Genomic DNA, 17,922 nt, shown 5'->3' on the forward strand with positions numbered 1-17,922 from the left:
TTAAAGCTGAAAGTGAACCACATAAGTGCAGGTCAGCTTGTTAAAAGAGAATCAGTGCCTGTCAGTCTGCATAGTCCCAGCTCATGCTTCCTCCCCATATAGAGTAATCACCTGCTTGTCACCTGAACACTGTGCCCCTATGTCACTGAAACTCAAGGGCTCATCAGAGGTTCCCGCAAAGCGGGGCACACCTGTCAACAACAGCCAGATACCAACAGTATGCCAGAGTCGTGTGGCCACGTTGAGGTTAAATGAGTTTGGGCCCCTTTTAAAATTCATAGTCTGACATGTCTTTTATTAACATGAGTCCTACCATTTACTGTATATGACAGTTTGTGGAGTGTACCTACTAATACGCAACACAAGGGTGGGGAACCTTATCCATGGATAGCCGGTGTAGGTGTGGGTTTTTGGGATGACCTCTCAATCAGCCAGTAGTAAAGCAGCGGTTCTGAACTCCAGTCCTGGGGACCCACTGTTATTGGCTGATTGAGAGGTCATCCCACAAACCTGCACCAGCTCTCCATGGATCAGGTTCCCCATCCTTGAAGTAGCATTATAAGTTGAACTTCTAGTATCATAACTGATGTTTTTGTGTACCTCACAATTTGGGAATAAATTAACCCAATTCGGACTGCATTTCTACCCCATTAGGTCTTGTTAGTGAAGCTCTTCATGCAGACACTCCAGTCATCATATTCAGGCCCCCTCTGCAGCCTCTCTGCGGTGGGAGGGGTACGTACCGAGGCATCTTTGGTCGCTTTCTCCCGGGCTGCCACTTTGGCCAGTTTGTTTATGATAGGGGCCACATTGGTGGGGCCGTACAACTGGATTTTGGGAACGCAGTTCTGGTACGCTTCCACGATGCCCTGGATTCCTTATAGAGAGCAACAGAGACACCATTTTGGTGGGAGGTTTTTTGTAGGGGGGGGTGCATGCTGACCGGCAGTAGGTACATACTAGCCTGACCTTCTTCTAATAGCCCTCTTACTGGAATTGGGACAAGAGATCCCTGGGAAGTGCACATTAAAAATGGGACAGACAGGAAGCCTTCAGTGAAAATGAGCCACTTTTACCTTCACATTCATCGTTGTCCGGGTCAAAATTAATGGCAAAGTCATGAGAGACCTGAGCATAACCAGACACAGAATCAGTATTCACTATTCAGCTCTTACCCTTTTTATAAATAACAATTCAGTGCCAATGAAATATGCATATTTCTCTACAACCAGTTTAAATAAAGTATTAAATAATATGTAAGATAATAAGATCACATACATTACCAATGTGCATTTTAATCAGATACTGATGTGTATATATCTTCATTACACATCCCTAGAAATATACAGTATAACGCCGTGTATTTGGTTCATCACCTAGAGCAGAGGATTTAGCTCCCTTCATATCATACTTTACACATTTTGTTTGGGGGGGGGGGTGGTCCTTAAAATGACAGTGTGTTCTCTCCTCTGGGGGTTTTATCCACCCACACCTCTCGCAAAGAAAATCCTATGACAACTCTCTATCAGCACAAAGGGGTGGCCACAATGGCTGCCAATTATTTTAACTTCATTAAAAGCACATCTTCCAGAAAGGTTGTAATGCCTCCAGCAGACAGTGGCAGAGAAAGTCTCCGTGTGAGACAAAATGTGAAATCTGACAGCTTGACAGGCTGGGATGTGCAAGCAGGCTCGCCTTTTACACAGCCGTCTTATCTGATCTCGCAGCTCGCCGCAGAGTATGTGGCAGAAAAATTACGTTTTATATCTACGTGATTAAATGGTTTTTTTATGTGTGAAATGAAAGGTTTTTCTTCTTACGGATTCCTCAGAGATGTTTCTTGTGTATTACTTCTTCTATAACACATTATAGGCCAAGGAATAATATAATTAGTTAACATTTGTCTAGCTTCCTGTGAGTGTAGAAGAAGTAATATACTCAGCAGCAATGCAAACCTGGCACAATTCAGGCAAAATAACCATCCTTTACCTCATAACTTGGGGGAATCCTTGCACCAAAGCCCAAAGCAGAGAATTTTTTGTCACTGAAAAAAATAGTGTAAAATGTTAATCGTTGAGTTGATAATTTTGTCTCCCGGTATGTCAAACTACACCAGTGTAATTGTTTCGGGTTGCTGGTTAAGTACCACTTTGTTATGAGAATTTAAGCACATAGGTGTAGGCAATGATTTATATTTTTAATCTATATTCAATCCAATTACAATTAGATTGAATTATATTGGATTTTTACCTTGGAGGATTTGGTTTAACCAGTGTTTAATCTGATAATAGACTCGTTTCCAAGTGGAAAGAAATCACGGCAATTAGCCATCACACAAGCTACAATATTTAAATTATTCAATGTAATATAATAATAGGTAAATTCTTATAAATATTATTTAACTTGGTTTGACTATATAAAGTTATTTAATATTTTAATGTAATAAACAAATATTTATGTAGGAGTAAAACATGTCTAAATATTTTAAAAGGTGAGCATTTAATGGCACAGTCAGTTTGAATTGTTTCTCCACTGGTCACATCCAGGGTATTGCCGAAGACTTCTTCTTCTGCTCCAAACTCAACAAAATTCCATATTAAATAAACAGCGATGGAAAATGATTGGATGGTTGACTCATTCTTATTTCCCAGGCTCTCTTTGCACCAATACCCCATATAAAATGAATTTGTGTCTTTAATGCTGGGAAGTTTTTCATATTCATTTGCTCCAGCAATAAAAGAGGTAATCTACCTCCCTCAGCAACTTCACAGCTAGAGTGTTTCCGGGGCGACATAAACGCTAATGCCGCTTCTAATGAATCCGGGAGGAAAGCCTGGTCCTGGATGTGATGAGAAGGAGCTAGCAGGGAGCGAGGGGGCGGGCATTTTAATCAAAATCAACTTCCGTGCACAGGGAGCGCTAACATGTTTTCTGCAGTGACAAATAAACAAATAATAAGTGAAAATATCATAGGGGCATTAAGAGGAACCCCGAGGGGCCACTGGGTCTCAGCACACACACACCGTCTCGGCACTGTAAGGCGTTCCCGTCAAAATTTGATACACAGTCAAAATACAGAGCGGGGAAGTCACACAGCATTGCATTTCGGCCATGTTGCACACCTTTTATGTGAATTTTCTTTCTTTGTTTCCACATGAATAATGTTGTTTCATGAATCTGCACATAATTTAGTATCATTGTACAGAAAATAAGGCAGACAAACAGAAATTCTACTGATATCTGAGGACACTGCATAAAAACAAAAGGATTCATAAACATTATAGAAGCAATTACATCCCATTATTAAACGCTTTTTAATTTCTGACCCAAAAACAAAGCAAATTGTTTACTGTGACATAATGCACATTGGCTATGTACAATATGACCATGAAAGCGTAGAACATCAATACCTGGGCGAAGACAATTCCTATTTAAATCAGCAGGAAACTCGCACCTCCTCACATCCATCAGGTTAAATTACATCATGATTGAGCAAGCTGAAGTATTTTCAGGACTCTTAGGGTGAAAATGAGAAACCAATAACATTAATAATGCATTGTTGTCATGTTCAAATATCATACTAATTTTAAATCGCTAACGTGTAATGAGGGCCATTGTGCAACAATGCTGCCTCTGCACTAGATAATAAATGGATTTCCATAAATTGATGGAGAATGGAGACACGCTTAACTTCTCTAGATCAAAAGCACTCATTCCCACAATCATGCATACCCATGAAGGTGAGCATATTGATGTTACTTCAAAGATCCTGACAGACATAAGCTGAATCTCAGCCCAGCCATGACTCTTATTCGATTTTATCATCTGTATCTAAACAACTGAACAGAGCATCAGACTTTCTCTCAAAAAACCCAACCCATTAATCATAATGTAATTAAGATTGCAAAGCATTATGCATGTTAGGAAATGGGCTTTGCTATCAAATGAATCCAGTTATATTTACTACAATATGTCGAAAAATCATTTCATTGTATTTTATTGTGACTATTAGACAACAGACAGAATTAAACAGTTGGGGACCTGTGAAGCTACCTCACTTTCCTATCATGCATTACAAGATTTTTAAATGTTACTACTGCAAAACATGCAAGATTCATAACAAAGACAAATACTGCTGCATATGAATAAAATATGGATGGTGGAGAGGACTTTCTGACCCTCTTGATACACCCACCTAACCCGATTTATCTTTAACAAAGTATTCAGCCCAGATGGGGAAGCAAAGTTTTATTAACTCGAGTATCTGTAGACACAGGAGCTGGTGATCATTGCCATGGTAACATGAGTTCACCCTGTCCCAGTCTTGTGCCATTGCTATATCTATCACTGGCTCACACTGGGGGGAAAAAAGAAAAATATTTTAATTGTCACAAGGATCCAATTACCAAGCAAATTGGTTTGACCAGACAATATGAACTCTCTCTGGTAATGTTTGCCTGGAATACATTAATGAGTAGTGACTTTAGGTCTGCAATGTGATAAAAACATAGCCATCAAGAGTTGAACTTCCCAACTACAAAGAAATGTAATATACTTCCAGTTAAATGTTAACTTCAACTTTGATACTACTCTTGTCAAACAGCCACTGGATTTCACATGAATCAACTCAACCCAGCTCCTTGCCAATACCTAATTTGCATGTTCTTTTTACCCAAGGAAAGCAAACTGAAGTGAACAGATAACCAAGAGGGTGGTATAATTTGCCCATGTGAGTTTTACTTACATAAAAATGTTCTGAGTGCAGACTGAAAAATAATCGGTCCAATGAGATAACCAATCAGATTATAGATTAGGTGTGACCAACCAATCAGATATCTTGGTCCAGTTGCTTGGACCCACCTCATTTACAATCTGATTGATTATTTCTCTGAACCATTTTTCATTCTGCCCTCAAAACATGTTTGTGTGAATGAAACTCCCATGAGCGTATAATTCACACAGGGAACGTAATACTTCATTCCCTATCAAGAATAAGAAATGAGAACCCTACCAATGGAAAAAGTGATGAATTCATTAAGGCATAAGAGTAATGGATGCTGATACCTGTCATAATCCTGGCAGATCTCCAACAGTGCCACCAGGGCATTTAGGTACTCGTTGGGCCGGTAGGGGTGGATGTAGTGTAGAGAGCAGCTGTTTTTAGGGTCCCCGTTCGAAGCAGTAAAGTCAATAGCCACCTGCAAAAGTGTGAGTTCAACACAAGAGTGTGGCATCCTTTGATGCTCTGAAGACCAACATAGTCTTTACACTATACAAAGCAATGTCATTTCATTGAGAAAACCAGCCACCAAGTCCTCTCCTCTGCTACGGTCAGGGCCTGAAATCATGCTGGTGCATTGCGTCGTGTAAATCAAGGTGACTGCTATTTCTTGGAGACTGATGACCTTAGTGTGACAATGACATGTTCTGAGCTGAAGTCAGTCAAAAACTTATGGCCATGTCCTCAGAGTCAGTTATGTTGGAGCTTATCTGCGTCATCCTGGCCAGGAAAAGTATGGTCAGCTCCAAGGGCAGTGACTGAGTATTTTAACAGAACGTCAATAGACTTAAAGCTGCTGTCTCTGGCCAACACTATAGCAGATCAGCTGCAGACTCGGCTAAGAAACTGAAAGCATCCACACTAGTGAAATCTTACATGAAAAAAAATTATGCTAAATGAATATCGCTTCCTGAAAATCTTAAATGTTGCGTGCATGCGTGGACCTTCGAAAACACCAACAGAAGGATGAGCACTGCTTTCGTAACTACAAAAAGATCTAGTTTTAAGGTCTACATTGCCCCACAAACTGAGGAATAAACAGTGTATTGGATAAGAGACTTGACTCACTGTGAAATGTATCTGGCATCCCCCCATGATGTAATCCAAGAAGGAATAGACTCTGAGAAGCTGCAGGAAAAACACAGTGCATTATAAAATGCAGTGACTGCATGATGATCACAAGCAGGAGAAAAGGCCCCAGTGTCTTTTATAGAAACATTCATCCATTAAAATACTGAAGTGTTTGTACCAGAGCAGTACACGGGTGCTCTGTATCTATTTTTGACATGCATTTAGATTTAGGAACAAATGGGACGAGAGGAAGTGTGGCGTCTCCAACAGCCTCTCCAAGTGGAGCAGCGAAAAGGAAGCAGTCTTCTTCTCTCTCTGTCACTCACAAACACACACGCACACGCACACACACACACACACTGAGCAGTCACGTTCCATGTCACATGTGCTCAACCCCAATGGCAGGACCCGTTCTGAATGACACAGAAAAGCCTGCATGTGTGTTATGGCAAAACCACATATGGCATTGCGCACCCACCTTCAGCTCAGAGAGAATGACCACGCCAGAATTTTTGTAGTTCTTCTTCTTTAACTTGTACTTTGGATTTATACATTCCCATGAAACCTTGATACACACAAGAGTCACGTGAGTGTGCCACCGCTCTTTTACCAGCAAATAACAGAAAATATTATAGGGATTGTCGATGGGCTATAATGAGGGATTTTCACAACATACAACATGCATAACTTTGAGACATTAAGCATGTTGTCCTGGGCAAACTGACCTTGTTTTCTTCAGTTACTGTCTGCATTTCTCTGAATGTGGGGTAGAATTCTCCAATAAAATCATGCCTTCCCCTGGAATCATAATCCCAGACGAGGCACTGCAATACCCAAGAAAAGCCCTCTGTCAATTAATTCTCAGTACATATGACACTGTATCTGTCCGGCTGTTACTTGATCCCTCTCATGAATTGAGTAACAATCTTGACAACGCTAAACAAACAGAAAACAGAGATCAGCTTCCCTTTTATGAAAAATGTACAGCGGAACCTAGTTATTAGGACTGATACGTGTCTACAGGAATCTAAAAATGGATTCTGTGAAAGAGCAATGCCATGGAAAGTGAAAGAGAAACAAGGTTTTTTCCCCCCCTAATTTCCCTCAGGAACATCCCTGAATATAGCTAAAGACCATTACTTATGAGTACTTCTCATTACTGGAAGAAGTACCCACCTTCAGCCTCCTGTCCTCATCGCAGCTGCACAAAGAGCTCAGAGACACTTTAAATGTCTCCCAAACAGGGTTTAGATTGTTCTTGATTACCTGCCGAAACCAAGAAATATATAAGCTAAAGCCTAGTTTCAAGCAAGCACTCTGCACCCTAAAGTGCCCATACCGTAAACTTCCACATCCGAATGTCTACACAGCCCTAAACGGCAAACCCTGATGGTCCATTTCCCACTCTGTGGCAAGAAGGCATCAAATTAGAGCTTACTAAAGTTATATTACAGGTTCAAATCCAATCTGCTCAAAAACATGCGTAAATATTATGAGGTTAAGGAAGCCTTTCTTCACAAAGCAAATATCTCCTCACCTTGGTTCTGTGGACCAGTTGTTCTGTTTCATCATCATTAATTCTATATATTTCCAAAAATGGGTCCGATTTACTGAAGAGATCCTGCAGAAAATGGAACAGAATCATGCAATCGGCTGAAACAGATCGTGTTTCTAGGCTTTCCTTTATTCTTTGAAAGCAAGTTTTTTAACACAAGTTTTTTTAGACATTTAGACCCCATGCTGTGAGAAAGAGAGAAAAAATAAAGAATTTTGACATGGCGGCAGGGGTAAGGGTTTTGAAAATGTAAGTACTAAAATTTCTTCTGAGACGGTTATACGCATACACATTGAATAATTGAGACTATTAAAATGAAGCTGGGCTCAATCTAAGCAACCTGAATGTCATTTTATATGATATTATGATTAGACACTAATACAGATTTAAAAAAACACCTTGCCACAGCTGAACTTTATGACAAAAACCACACGGCTGAGAATGATCAGAGAAACCGGAGGGTATTAAAGCATTTCCATTAATGCTGCCTTTGCCACGTTCACCTCCAGCTATTTAAACTGAGACTCCTCTGAGTCCTCTCCCATCTCAGAGTCATTTAAAAAAGCCAGAGTGTGTTTAAAAATTGAAAAGCTGCTTGGATAAATGTTCATATATTTTTCCTCAATGGTTTGTTTTCTGACTGCGCTGCACCGGTTATTGCTCCCTTTTCACTGAAGTCATTCAATAGCTGGAATAATTTTGAGCGCATAATTGTCTTTGCATTACGCTGATATATTTATAGCACCACTGAATGTTTTTTTTTTTTTTTTTTGGAAACACACTGAATGGTATCTGTTATTCCGGCGGACATGTGACAGGCCTAATCACACCAGGGCTCTGGGCTGCATCACTGGAGCTTTAATAGAGGCTAATGGATGATCCTCACAGACACGTTAGCATCTAAAAGGTGGCTAATCCAACAAATGCTACAAGGTGTTCAGTATGTGACACAGCCCATAAAAGCTGCTAGTTTTATGCACTGGGGAGCATATAGTCTGCAAGACTAAAATGAGTTCATCAAGGGTGCAAGATATTGCTCTGATTTCTTCATTGTTCTCCACATGGGACTACCAAACATGGATTGCTAAGGCTTTTGCGAAGCTGATGTTGGTGTAACAGAATGCATAAATGTAAAACAGAGCTCTTTGCTTCTTACTGTTATCAAGCTTAACAAATTGCTCCAGAGTATGTTTCCCCAAAAGGCCTGTGGCGTAATCTAGTCAGTCGACAGGCTGGGGAATTGATGAGTATGCATTCTGCCTGCACTCCTTGAATACCATACAGTATCTCCATCATGCTCTTCTGCTGGATACCACAATCTGAGCATATCGATTACATCCCAGCGCCTCTCATAGTAACCACTGTTAACTCCTTTATTATTGTTACATTTTCCATCTTCAGTTGCAAGAAAAAAAAACAACTTATTGATTTCTCAGCTCATCGCTCAGGTTGCTTGCTTCTCGTAAGAGCCAGAGCAGTTCATGACTTCTTAAATCCTGCTTTGTTTGGATTAATCGCTTTATGTGTGTCTGTGCTTGTCGTATAAGGTGGGTTAGGCCACGGACCTTCTGGGCAATGCACAGAGGGATTCTGGGAAATGGTGGCAGAGTGTCAGGCGTAAAGAGAAGAGGCATGTGGGCAGAGGAACACAGGTCAGCAGTACAGCGCATTGTGTGGGAGAAGCTGCAGGCCCCCGAGGACAGCAAAACAAAACCGTGGAGTAGCTAGAGGGAGGTAACATACCTCACTGAGAGCCTCTTTAACAGGCATCTCAAATGAAAGAATTCCCATAGTCAAATCTGACCAATCACAGTCAATGTTAAGGTGTACGAACATTATGTATTATATGTACAATTAAAATGAACAAAAAACAATTTTATACAAGACATGTATATCTTTACTATACAGGCAGTCCCCAGGCTATGAATGAGATCCATTTCCTACAGTAAGTGGTTTAGTCACTTTTATAGGTAAGGCAGAAAAAAAATAATACAGTTTATAATAATAATAGGCCTATTGATTATAAGGTAATATTATACAACCAGGGGGTGGTGCAGTGGTGCAGCAGTTAGCTCTGTTGCCTTACGCCTCTGGGACTAGGGTTTGAGTCTCCACCAGGATTCTGTAAGTGGAGATTACATGTTCTCCCCATATCATTGTGGGGTTTGAGTGGGGTGTGAGTGAATGGTGTGTGAGGGTGCCCTGCAATGGGCTGGTGCCCCATCCTGGGTTGTTCCCTGCCTTGCACTCATAGGCCCATGAACAGGACAAGCAGTTACAAAAAATGGATGGATGGATATTATACAGCCACTGAAACCACCTAATGTTTTCATGAGCTGTAAGTTAGATGTTCTTAACCCAGGGACTGCCTGAGTGTGCGGGTGCGTGTGTGTGGGGGTGTACACATATATATACATATACAGTGGAACCTCGGTTCTCGAATGTTTCACATCTCGTACAATTCAATTCTCTACCATATTGTTTGGTGAAAAAATGTCTTGGTTATCGAACGTAGTTTTGGTTCTCAATCAACCAACCCTTTCGCGCTAAAACCTGTCTGACAAAGCACGCATCTTTTTATGCATAAACAAAGGAGAGAATGTGTGCATATCAGTCAGTCTACCACTAACGCTCGAACATCTCCGCCGCATTGTGGTGTGAATATTCTCATGTTTTGTTTTACTTTTATTTTGTTATGAATTAAGCCACTGTGGGTCCTAAGAAGGATAGTGATAGTAACAAACCAAAAAGGAAAGTTGTGAGAATCACAATAGAGCTTAAAAAGGAAATAATTGCAAAATATGACAGAGGTGTTTACATGTCTGATCTTGTTATAGGGTATGGAAAGGCAAAATCATTTTTTCATTAATTTCATGTATTTATGGGTTTTAAAGTTTCTATTTATGGTTGTAGCATTAGGTATGTATTTTAAATATTGTTTAGGGGTCTGGAATGGATTAATCCAATTTACATTATTTCTTATGGGAAAAACTTGATTCAGTTTTCAACCAATTCAGTTCTCGAACAGCCTTCTGGAAGGGATTAAGTGCATGTATATATACAGTATATATATACATACATACATATGAATGTACAAACACACACATTATATGGACAAAAGTCAAATCAAGCACCTAGCCATCCAGTCAGGTGTACAAACATCTGTGAAAGAATGGGTCATTCTGGAGAGCTAAATGAATACAAGCGTGGTTCTGTCATAGGATGCAACCTTTATAAGTCAGTTCTACCTTGATAGATATTCCACAGTCAACTGTAAGTGATATTATTGCAAAGTGGAAGCATTTAGGAACAATGGAAACTCAGCCATGAAGTGGCAAACCATGTAAAGTAACAGAGCAGGGTCACTGAGTGCTGAGGTGCATAGTGCATAAGTCAATAACACTCTGTTGACTCAATAACTGCAGAGTTCCAAATTTCCTTTGGCATTAACTCCAACACAAGAACTATGTGCCGGGACATTTATGGAATGTGTTTCCTTGGCCAAGCAGCTGCATGCAAGACACCAAGGGCAATGCCACATATTGGATGGAGTAGTGTAGAGCAAGTCACCACTGGACTCTGGAGCAGCAGAAACATGTTTTGTGGAGTAACGAATCATACTTCTTTGAATGGCAGTCTGATGGATGAATCTGGGTTTGGAGGATGTCAGGAGAACATTACCTGCCTGACTGCATTGTGCCAACTGTAAAGTTTGTTGGAGGAGGGATAATGGTATGGGGTTATTTTTCATGGGGTTGGGATAGACCCCTTAGTTCCAGTGAAGGGAACTTCTAATGCTTCAACATACCAAGACATTTTGGACAATTCCATACTTCCAACTTTGTGAGAACAGATTGGGGCAGGCCCTTTTCTGTTTCAGCATGACTGGGCCCCAGTGCCCGAAGTAAGGTCCTTAAACACATGAGTTTGGAGTAGAAGAACTTGCCTGGCCCCCCACAGAGTCCTGACCTCAATACCATTGAACACCTTTGGGATAAACTAGAAGACAGACTGAGAGTCAGGCCTTCACATCCAACATCAGTGCATGACCTCTCAAATGCTCTTCTGTAGGAATAGGCAGAAATTCCTATGGACAGACCCCAAAATCTTGTGGAAAGCCTTCCCAGAAGAGTGGCAGCTGTTATAGCTGCAAAGGGGGGACCAACTCCATACTGATGCCTATGGATTTACAATGGGGTGTCATAAAAGTTCCCGTAGGAGTAATGGCCAGGTGTCCCAATACTTTTGTCCATATAGTGGATATATAGTGCCAGTCTAAAAGTTATAAACCTGCAAAACTTACCTTGTCATCAAGTTTCTCTGCAGAAAAGGAAAGCTCAACATATTCATTGTTTCCTGAAATTTCCTCCACGCTCACCTAGGAAACAAATTAAATGCATCGATCACTCCTCTAATTAAAAAAAACTCAGTTTATTTATGTAATGCAGTTTTTATATAATTGCTTATTTCTTTATTGTGATTTTCATTCATACAAAAGCAGCTCACTGTATGAAGAAAAACTTTGTTATCTTTATTCAATATGTCGGAAAAAATTGATAACTGATTAGCCTCTTGAAAACTGATAACTGATAAGCCTCTAGGTGTTCTTGGGACAGAATGAGTCTTGTCATTTGGTGCCAAGGTGAAGCAAGGCACAGAATCATTATAGGTTTCTTGTATGGAGAGACTGATGTCCTTGAATCTCACTCACCTTTGTCCATTTTGACACGTTCTGCACCTATCTGTTCACATGCTTGATTCTTAAATTAAGTCAACAGAACAGGATTGCAGTATATGCTTGATAACCATAAGACCCTAGCGTCTTCCCAATGACTTGAGAGTGGTTAATGGGGCATATTAGAATGAGTCGTCAGTTTTATGGCAATTCTTTGTAGGTCAGTTACTGTTTCTAACAAATAACTCTTACCATCATAACATATTCTGCCAGATTATTGATTGCATGTTCTTTTTCGATCATTTTGAATGCTATGATATGAAGGAGGCTATTCTGACATACAGAAATTTTGTTTTTTGCATGGATAGTAAATTACACTCTTCCACCATCATGTTGTATGACATGAATTTCCACTATGCTTGGTCTCTGATAGCGTCTGCTCATTCCATGCCTTTCTGCACTGCCTTCCTTCCTGGAATTACAACAGGTTACCTATAACATGTTTTGAGAGGGAATCAAATTATACATTGGATTTTTGTGGAGAAGTAATTCCATTTAAAAGTTTAAATGACACAGACTGTTCTCTTCTCTGCTGCATGAGCTTCAAGGTGAATGATTTTCAAAGCATTGCAGTTCATGCGAATAATGAGATGTTCAGGGCAGCATATCAATAATCATTTAATAATAATTGTTGAGTTTTATGAGGGCAGGTTGACAGGATGGTGAGAGAATGGGGAAATGGCAACCATTCATAAATATAGACTGTAGATATTGACTAAAACTGTCCATACATTTAATCCATTTATGTAACTTATTTTGGATGCGTGTGGAGATTCAGTCAGTTACACAGCCGTTGACTTCCTATTGCACCCTTTCATTGATTATGGCCAAATGGAAACTACAGGTCAACAAGGATCCACAGTGAATACTTAATTAATACTGTGAACAGCACTAGCTGAACTACTGCTAGAGATAAAGTGTTTAGCGCACAAATGTATCAAATAGATCCGTGACAGATTTCACTGATATTATTAATAAGGTGCAGAAGACACAGGCTGTCCCAGATATGCATCTACTGCGAAAATACAGCATTGTTTACAGGCTAAACGGTCTCTACACATAGATTCTAGAGATTTACTGTGCGCGTGCCAACTCTTATTTCACGAGCAATGGAGTATTTAATGGTGCACAATAACAGTCACACAGATGTAGGTGTTAAAGTGAATGTAATGAGAGTTATGTGTTGGCGTGCATTGCAAGATCATTAGAGTGGGGAAAAATGGCAGCCAGGTGGAAAGTGGTTGATTGAAGGAAATATTTTGTATGTGCCAGAGGCTCTGAGTCTCTACATGAGGCATATTACACTATAAACAAGTATATGAGGGTTTCATGCATTAAGGCACTTAAGGATCACAGTGATGAAATTAAGCTTCAGCTTTCACAATGGGTGAGATTATCCTTCTGTCAATTAAAGATTGCTTTAACTGACTTCCTGCTGGTTGTTTTTTGTTTGCAATTTGACTCAAAGGTATAGCAATCCATCCACAGTTGTTTCAAAGTACTTTGTTAGATATAAAAAGACACAAGATGTCTGAAAAACACACCGTTATAGCGGATTTCCCAGCATTCTTCCCATATTTCAGAGAAAGAAGCTTTACTATCTTCTTCTGAGCCACAATCTGTGAGAGAAAAATCCTGGTCAGACATTTCAAGAGCTGTGGAAAATTAATGCACTTTTGTAGTTATTTGTTATACGTTGGTATCTGACACCTCTTCTCTGGTTTCACATGTAGAAATGCCTGCTCACAGTGATGCAGCAGAGCTGTATAGGTGAACACTCGGAGACCCTTCCCCCTTTTGTTTCATCTTAAAGGACATCTAGCTAATTCAGAGCCTTTAACCACAAAATCTTTATTTTTCCAACCTCATTCGTTGGAATTAAGGTACTAATTTCCAGTAGTGTTAGTATTTATTGACACACCATGCTAAATTACATCTTAAGATGAATTACACATCTCATTTGGCAATGTCGGAAATTACTCTGAATACAGAACTGAAAATTCCTCAGAAGAAACATGCACTACTAAATGCACTACTGGAGAAAATGAGATTAGATTAAAGTAAATCAAGACAAGGGTAACTTGCCAACCTGCTATACAGAGGTGGACAGTTCAGGTGCAGAAAGTAAAAAATCAGACTAAGATTTAGTTCAACCAACCAGTTGAGCATGTGTCACAGTCTCAGAGTACTCAACTGATTTGTTGAAACAAAATCTTAATCTGGATTTTTATTTTCTGGACCTTAACCATCTACCTCTGCTGCTAAAACATTGCACGGGTGGAGTTACACTACTGAAAGTCATTTACTATTCTGAATAGCGAGTATGTTAGTATGTGTCTTTTTTATTTTAAAAACACTGGGATGCGCTGGTAGCAACATAGATTTACAATGCAAAGTAATATTAGCAACATTCTTACCATTACCATCATCATTGTCAAGGGGCACTATTGGTTGTCAGAGATGTTCTCTCATAAATAATTGACATTTGACCATGAATCAGTAGTTTTACCCTTTGCTCCATGTAGTTGTGTCTTCTAAGTCTAACATTATGGCTTAGGGTTGAGTGAGCAGCATGCTGCATGCTAATTAGCACCCATATTCACGCACAGGTTATAGAGTAAAGCGCACTGGTGTGACTAATAAGGAGTAAGGCATCAGCAGAGCATATCAAATACCATTAGGCAACTCTCTGAATGCCTCAAACCTGGATGAGACACCACGTCAGCGTCCTACCTTGCCAAGCGTGCACTCCATGCCTCCCAGGTAGTCATCCTCATGGGTGTCGATGCTATGAGACCCATGGATGTCGTATGCCTCGAAACGCAGCTTCTGCACCTCCTCGAAGAGGTAGTCCAGAGTAAAGACCTTGCTGAAGGTAGGGTTCAGGTTACTCTTGATGACCTCTGTCCTGTCTATCTGGCTCAGGGAAGGGAAAAACCCATGATGGGTAAGGATGGATGAGGGACCAATACAACAGCAAGAGGACAGTGACCCCTGAAAGAAATGACGCCTAGTCAATTCATCAAGGAGGCTTTGACACAAGTATCTTTAAAAGTAAAATCATTCAAGGGTAATAGGAGACACATCCATCCATCTAGAGTCTGCTCTCCTGGTGAGCATCATGGTAAATATGACACAGAATGATCCAGATAGAAAATGAAATAGTCAATTTATTTCACACAGGTGAGCATTTACTATATACGAGTCTTATGCTGCAGTAAATATCTTAAAGTTGAAAAAACGAAGAAAATGTCACAACGATGTAGACACAATGAGTGAAGTAAGTTGGCCATGCACTGCCATCAGCACCTTGGACAGCAGCCGCCTGGCAACACAGATCCTATATTACAACGAAAACTGCCTCTCTGGGGCAAGAGTGGCATCCTTCATATCCATAACGGTATCTCCCACTGCATGTGGAATACCCTACGTCCCTAACACTAACTCCCACTGCATTTGGTGTCCCCTATGTCCCAATGCTATCTCCCACTGCATGTGGTATCCCCTATGCCCCTAACACTAACTCCCACTGTGTGTGGTATCCCCTATATCACTAACACTAACTCCCACTGTGTGTGGTATCCCCTATATCACTAACACTAACTCCCACTGCATGTGGTATCCCCTATGTTCCTAACAGTAACTCTCACTGCATGTGGTATCTCCTATATCCTAATGTTACCTCGACCCAAAAGACTGTCCAGAGAGTATTATAAAGACACATATAGTAAAAAAGACAATTTCAACCCTAGTCGTTATTCTATCAATCCACCTATCTTTAGGTCACTGATCCTGGTCATGGTTATGAGGCCTAGTCAATTTTGAACATTTAAAATTCAAATAAAATTTACCTGGACCATGGCAGTTTATCAAATTAGAAAACTAAATAAAAAGTCCTCGACTCAGCATAGCACTGCATTGTCATAATAGGTGGAAATGTGGTACATTTTTGTAGCAGTGCTAAATGAGTAAGATGGTATAATGTAATTAAAGTGGTGTTCAGAGATATGCCTTTGGAGTCCAAGGAGTATTTTATAATGGAACAACACAAGAGTACAAGTGAAGGGCACACAGGGCAGCTGTCAGGCTTACTGATTATAGGTTTAGAGTATATACATACGCATATACGTATGAGATGTTGAGTGTGTATCTGTCTATATACAGACGCTCCTCTACTTACGAATGAGTTATGTTCTGAATGGCCGTTCGTAACTTGAAAGGTTCGCAAGTCGTTATTCAACATCATTTATACATTATATGCAAGTACAAAGAACTAGGATGCTGTGTGGCAGGAGTAGCGGCAAGAACTTGTACTGAGCAGAATTGGCGCACAGAGAAAAAAAACTGATGTTGCGGACAGGAAACAGGAGCTCAAGGAACACAATTTGGACTTGCAGTCCTCTTCGTTCGTATGTCTGAAAGTTCGTAAGCTGAAAGTTTGTAAGTAGAGGAGCACCTGTATACTGTATATATAAAACAGAAAGCAAATGATGGAGCTTCTGACATTTGCTCAAGGCATGTGAATTACAGTGTTTATAAACAGACCTCTACATTGGACTGGTAAGCACTTAATGAGCCACTGTACTGAGCAAGATACTATTTAATAAAACACTTTATAAATTTGGGGTTTTATGTAATGCAACTTTGTACAGAACTCGCTATAATAAAATGGAAATTTAAAAGTGTATCTATATAGTTGTCATTTTTACCTTGAGGTAAAAGGTTACAATTAACTAAGGCCTGATAAATTGAAGGTCACTCTTGTTTGTTTGATATTTCACATGCAGTGTGCTCTGATGCAGAATACTGCGTGGAAGCGACTGAGTGCAGAAACACTGCTTAATTGTCCATTTTAATCTACCATCTGCCAGCACAGCACTGTAAACACTGTTCTGCTTACTGGAGCGGTGAAGCCCTTCGATGCCAAGCTGAAATGTGAATTTGTAGGTTTGTTGGACGGGACTGGGATGGCTGACAGAGGGCTTGTGAATGGAGGCTACGTGGTCAGCAATGGATATAAAAGGATTTTTTTCATTCTAATGAATATTTGCTTGGATTGTGCAAACTATGGATTCAGTCAATCTACAAGAAAAAGGAAATCAAGTGGAATCTGCACCAGAAATAACTCTGAATATTGATGCGGGATGCCAAGGCCACTGGCTCTGATACAGTGATTTACAAACAAACACACAAAATGCATGAGGACTCCACAATAGTAGCCAGAAAACACAACATCCTTAAAAATATTTCACAGCTTAAATCAAATGCAGCTTCATTAAGATTTGTTTCTGAACAAATAACTTTGGTTCCAATTCTTGGGTCAGCAGACTGATCCCACTATTGGGCTCTGAAGAGATAGTTTTCCTGCAGTCCAACATATTCATTCATTTCTCTCAACCACCCTTTAAAATACTTACAAATTTAAATGCATTGTAAACTTACTAAAAACAATAGTTGGTGTGACAACTCGATTAGATCTGAATGACAGCTGAAGGGTGACTGTGTTTCAAGCACACTTTTGGATGATTCAGAGGGATTAGATTCAGTACCTTCTATGGTCACAAAATTCACTGCTGCCTGGAAAAAAACACCTGGTTTCTCTAAAACTCAGCTCATTTGTTTGTCTTTGCAAATAAATTTTCTGCATTAGATGTTTTGTATAGGACATGTGTTTTTTTAATCCTACTCCTACCCACACCTGGAGATTTTCGACCTTCTTGTCTGTTCTGAAAGGATTTAGTATTAATATTAATAGAATGTGCACACATTCATAATAGGTGG

At 40.0% G+C, this 17,922-nt stretch overlaps 1 protein-coding gene across 3 annotated transcripts in view; it reads right to left on the reverse strand.

Moving 5' to 3' along the window:
- Positions 1 to 17,922, reverse strand: part of LOC111858178 (copine-7-like) — a 28,709-nt gene that overhangs the window by 5,185 nt on the left and 5,602 nt on the right. For 2 of the 3 annotated variants that reach the window (XM_072698109.1, XM_023839716.2), the window contains exons 3-14: positions 14,875 to 15,057; positions 13,686 to 13,760; positions 11,710 to 11,784; positions 7,389 to 7,472; positions 7,028 to 7,117; positions 6,577 to 6,675; positions 6,330 to 6,416; positions 5,849 to 5,908; positions 5,065 to 5,198; positions 1,990 to 2,044; positions 1,077 to 1,128; positions 744 to 877 (exon numbers count right to left, since the gene is read on the reverse strand). In XM_072698109.1, coding sequence (XP_072554210.1) covers positions 744 to 877; positions 1,077 to 1,128; positions 1,990 to 2,044; positions 5,065 to 5,198; positions 5,849 to 5,908; positions 6,330 to 6,416; positions 6,577 to 6,675; positions 7,028 to 7,117; positions 7,389 to 7,472; positions 11,710 to 11,784; positions 13,686 to 13,760; positions 14,875 to 15,057 — 1,128 coding nt within the window. The remainder of the gene's footprint in view (positions 1 to 743; positions 878 to 1,076; positions 1,129 to 1,989; positions 2,045 to 5,064; positions 5,199 to 5,848; positions 5,909 to 6,329; positions 6,417 to 6,576; positions 6,676 to 7,027; positions 7,118 to 7,388; positions 7,473 to 11,709; positions 11,785 to 13,685; positions 13,761 to 14,874; positions 15,058 to 17,922) is intronic. The other variant, XM_023839717.2, reaches the window with a different exon arrangement.

The sequence above is a fragment of the Paramormyrops kingsleyae genome, chromosome 13 (genome assembly GCF_048594095.1).
Source record: "Paramormyrops kingsleyae isolate MSU_618 chromosome 13, PKINGS_0.4, whole genome shotgun sequence".
Lineage (NCBI taxonomy): Eukaryota > Metazoa > Chordata > Actinopteri > Osteoglossiformes > Mormyridae > Paramormyrops > Paramormyrops kingsleyae.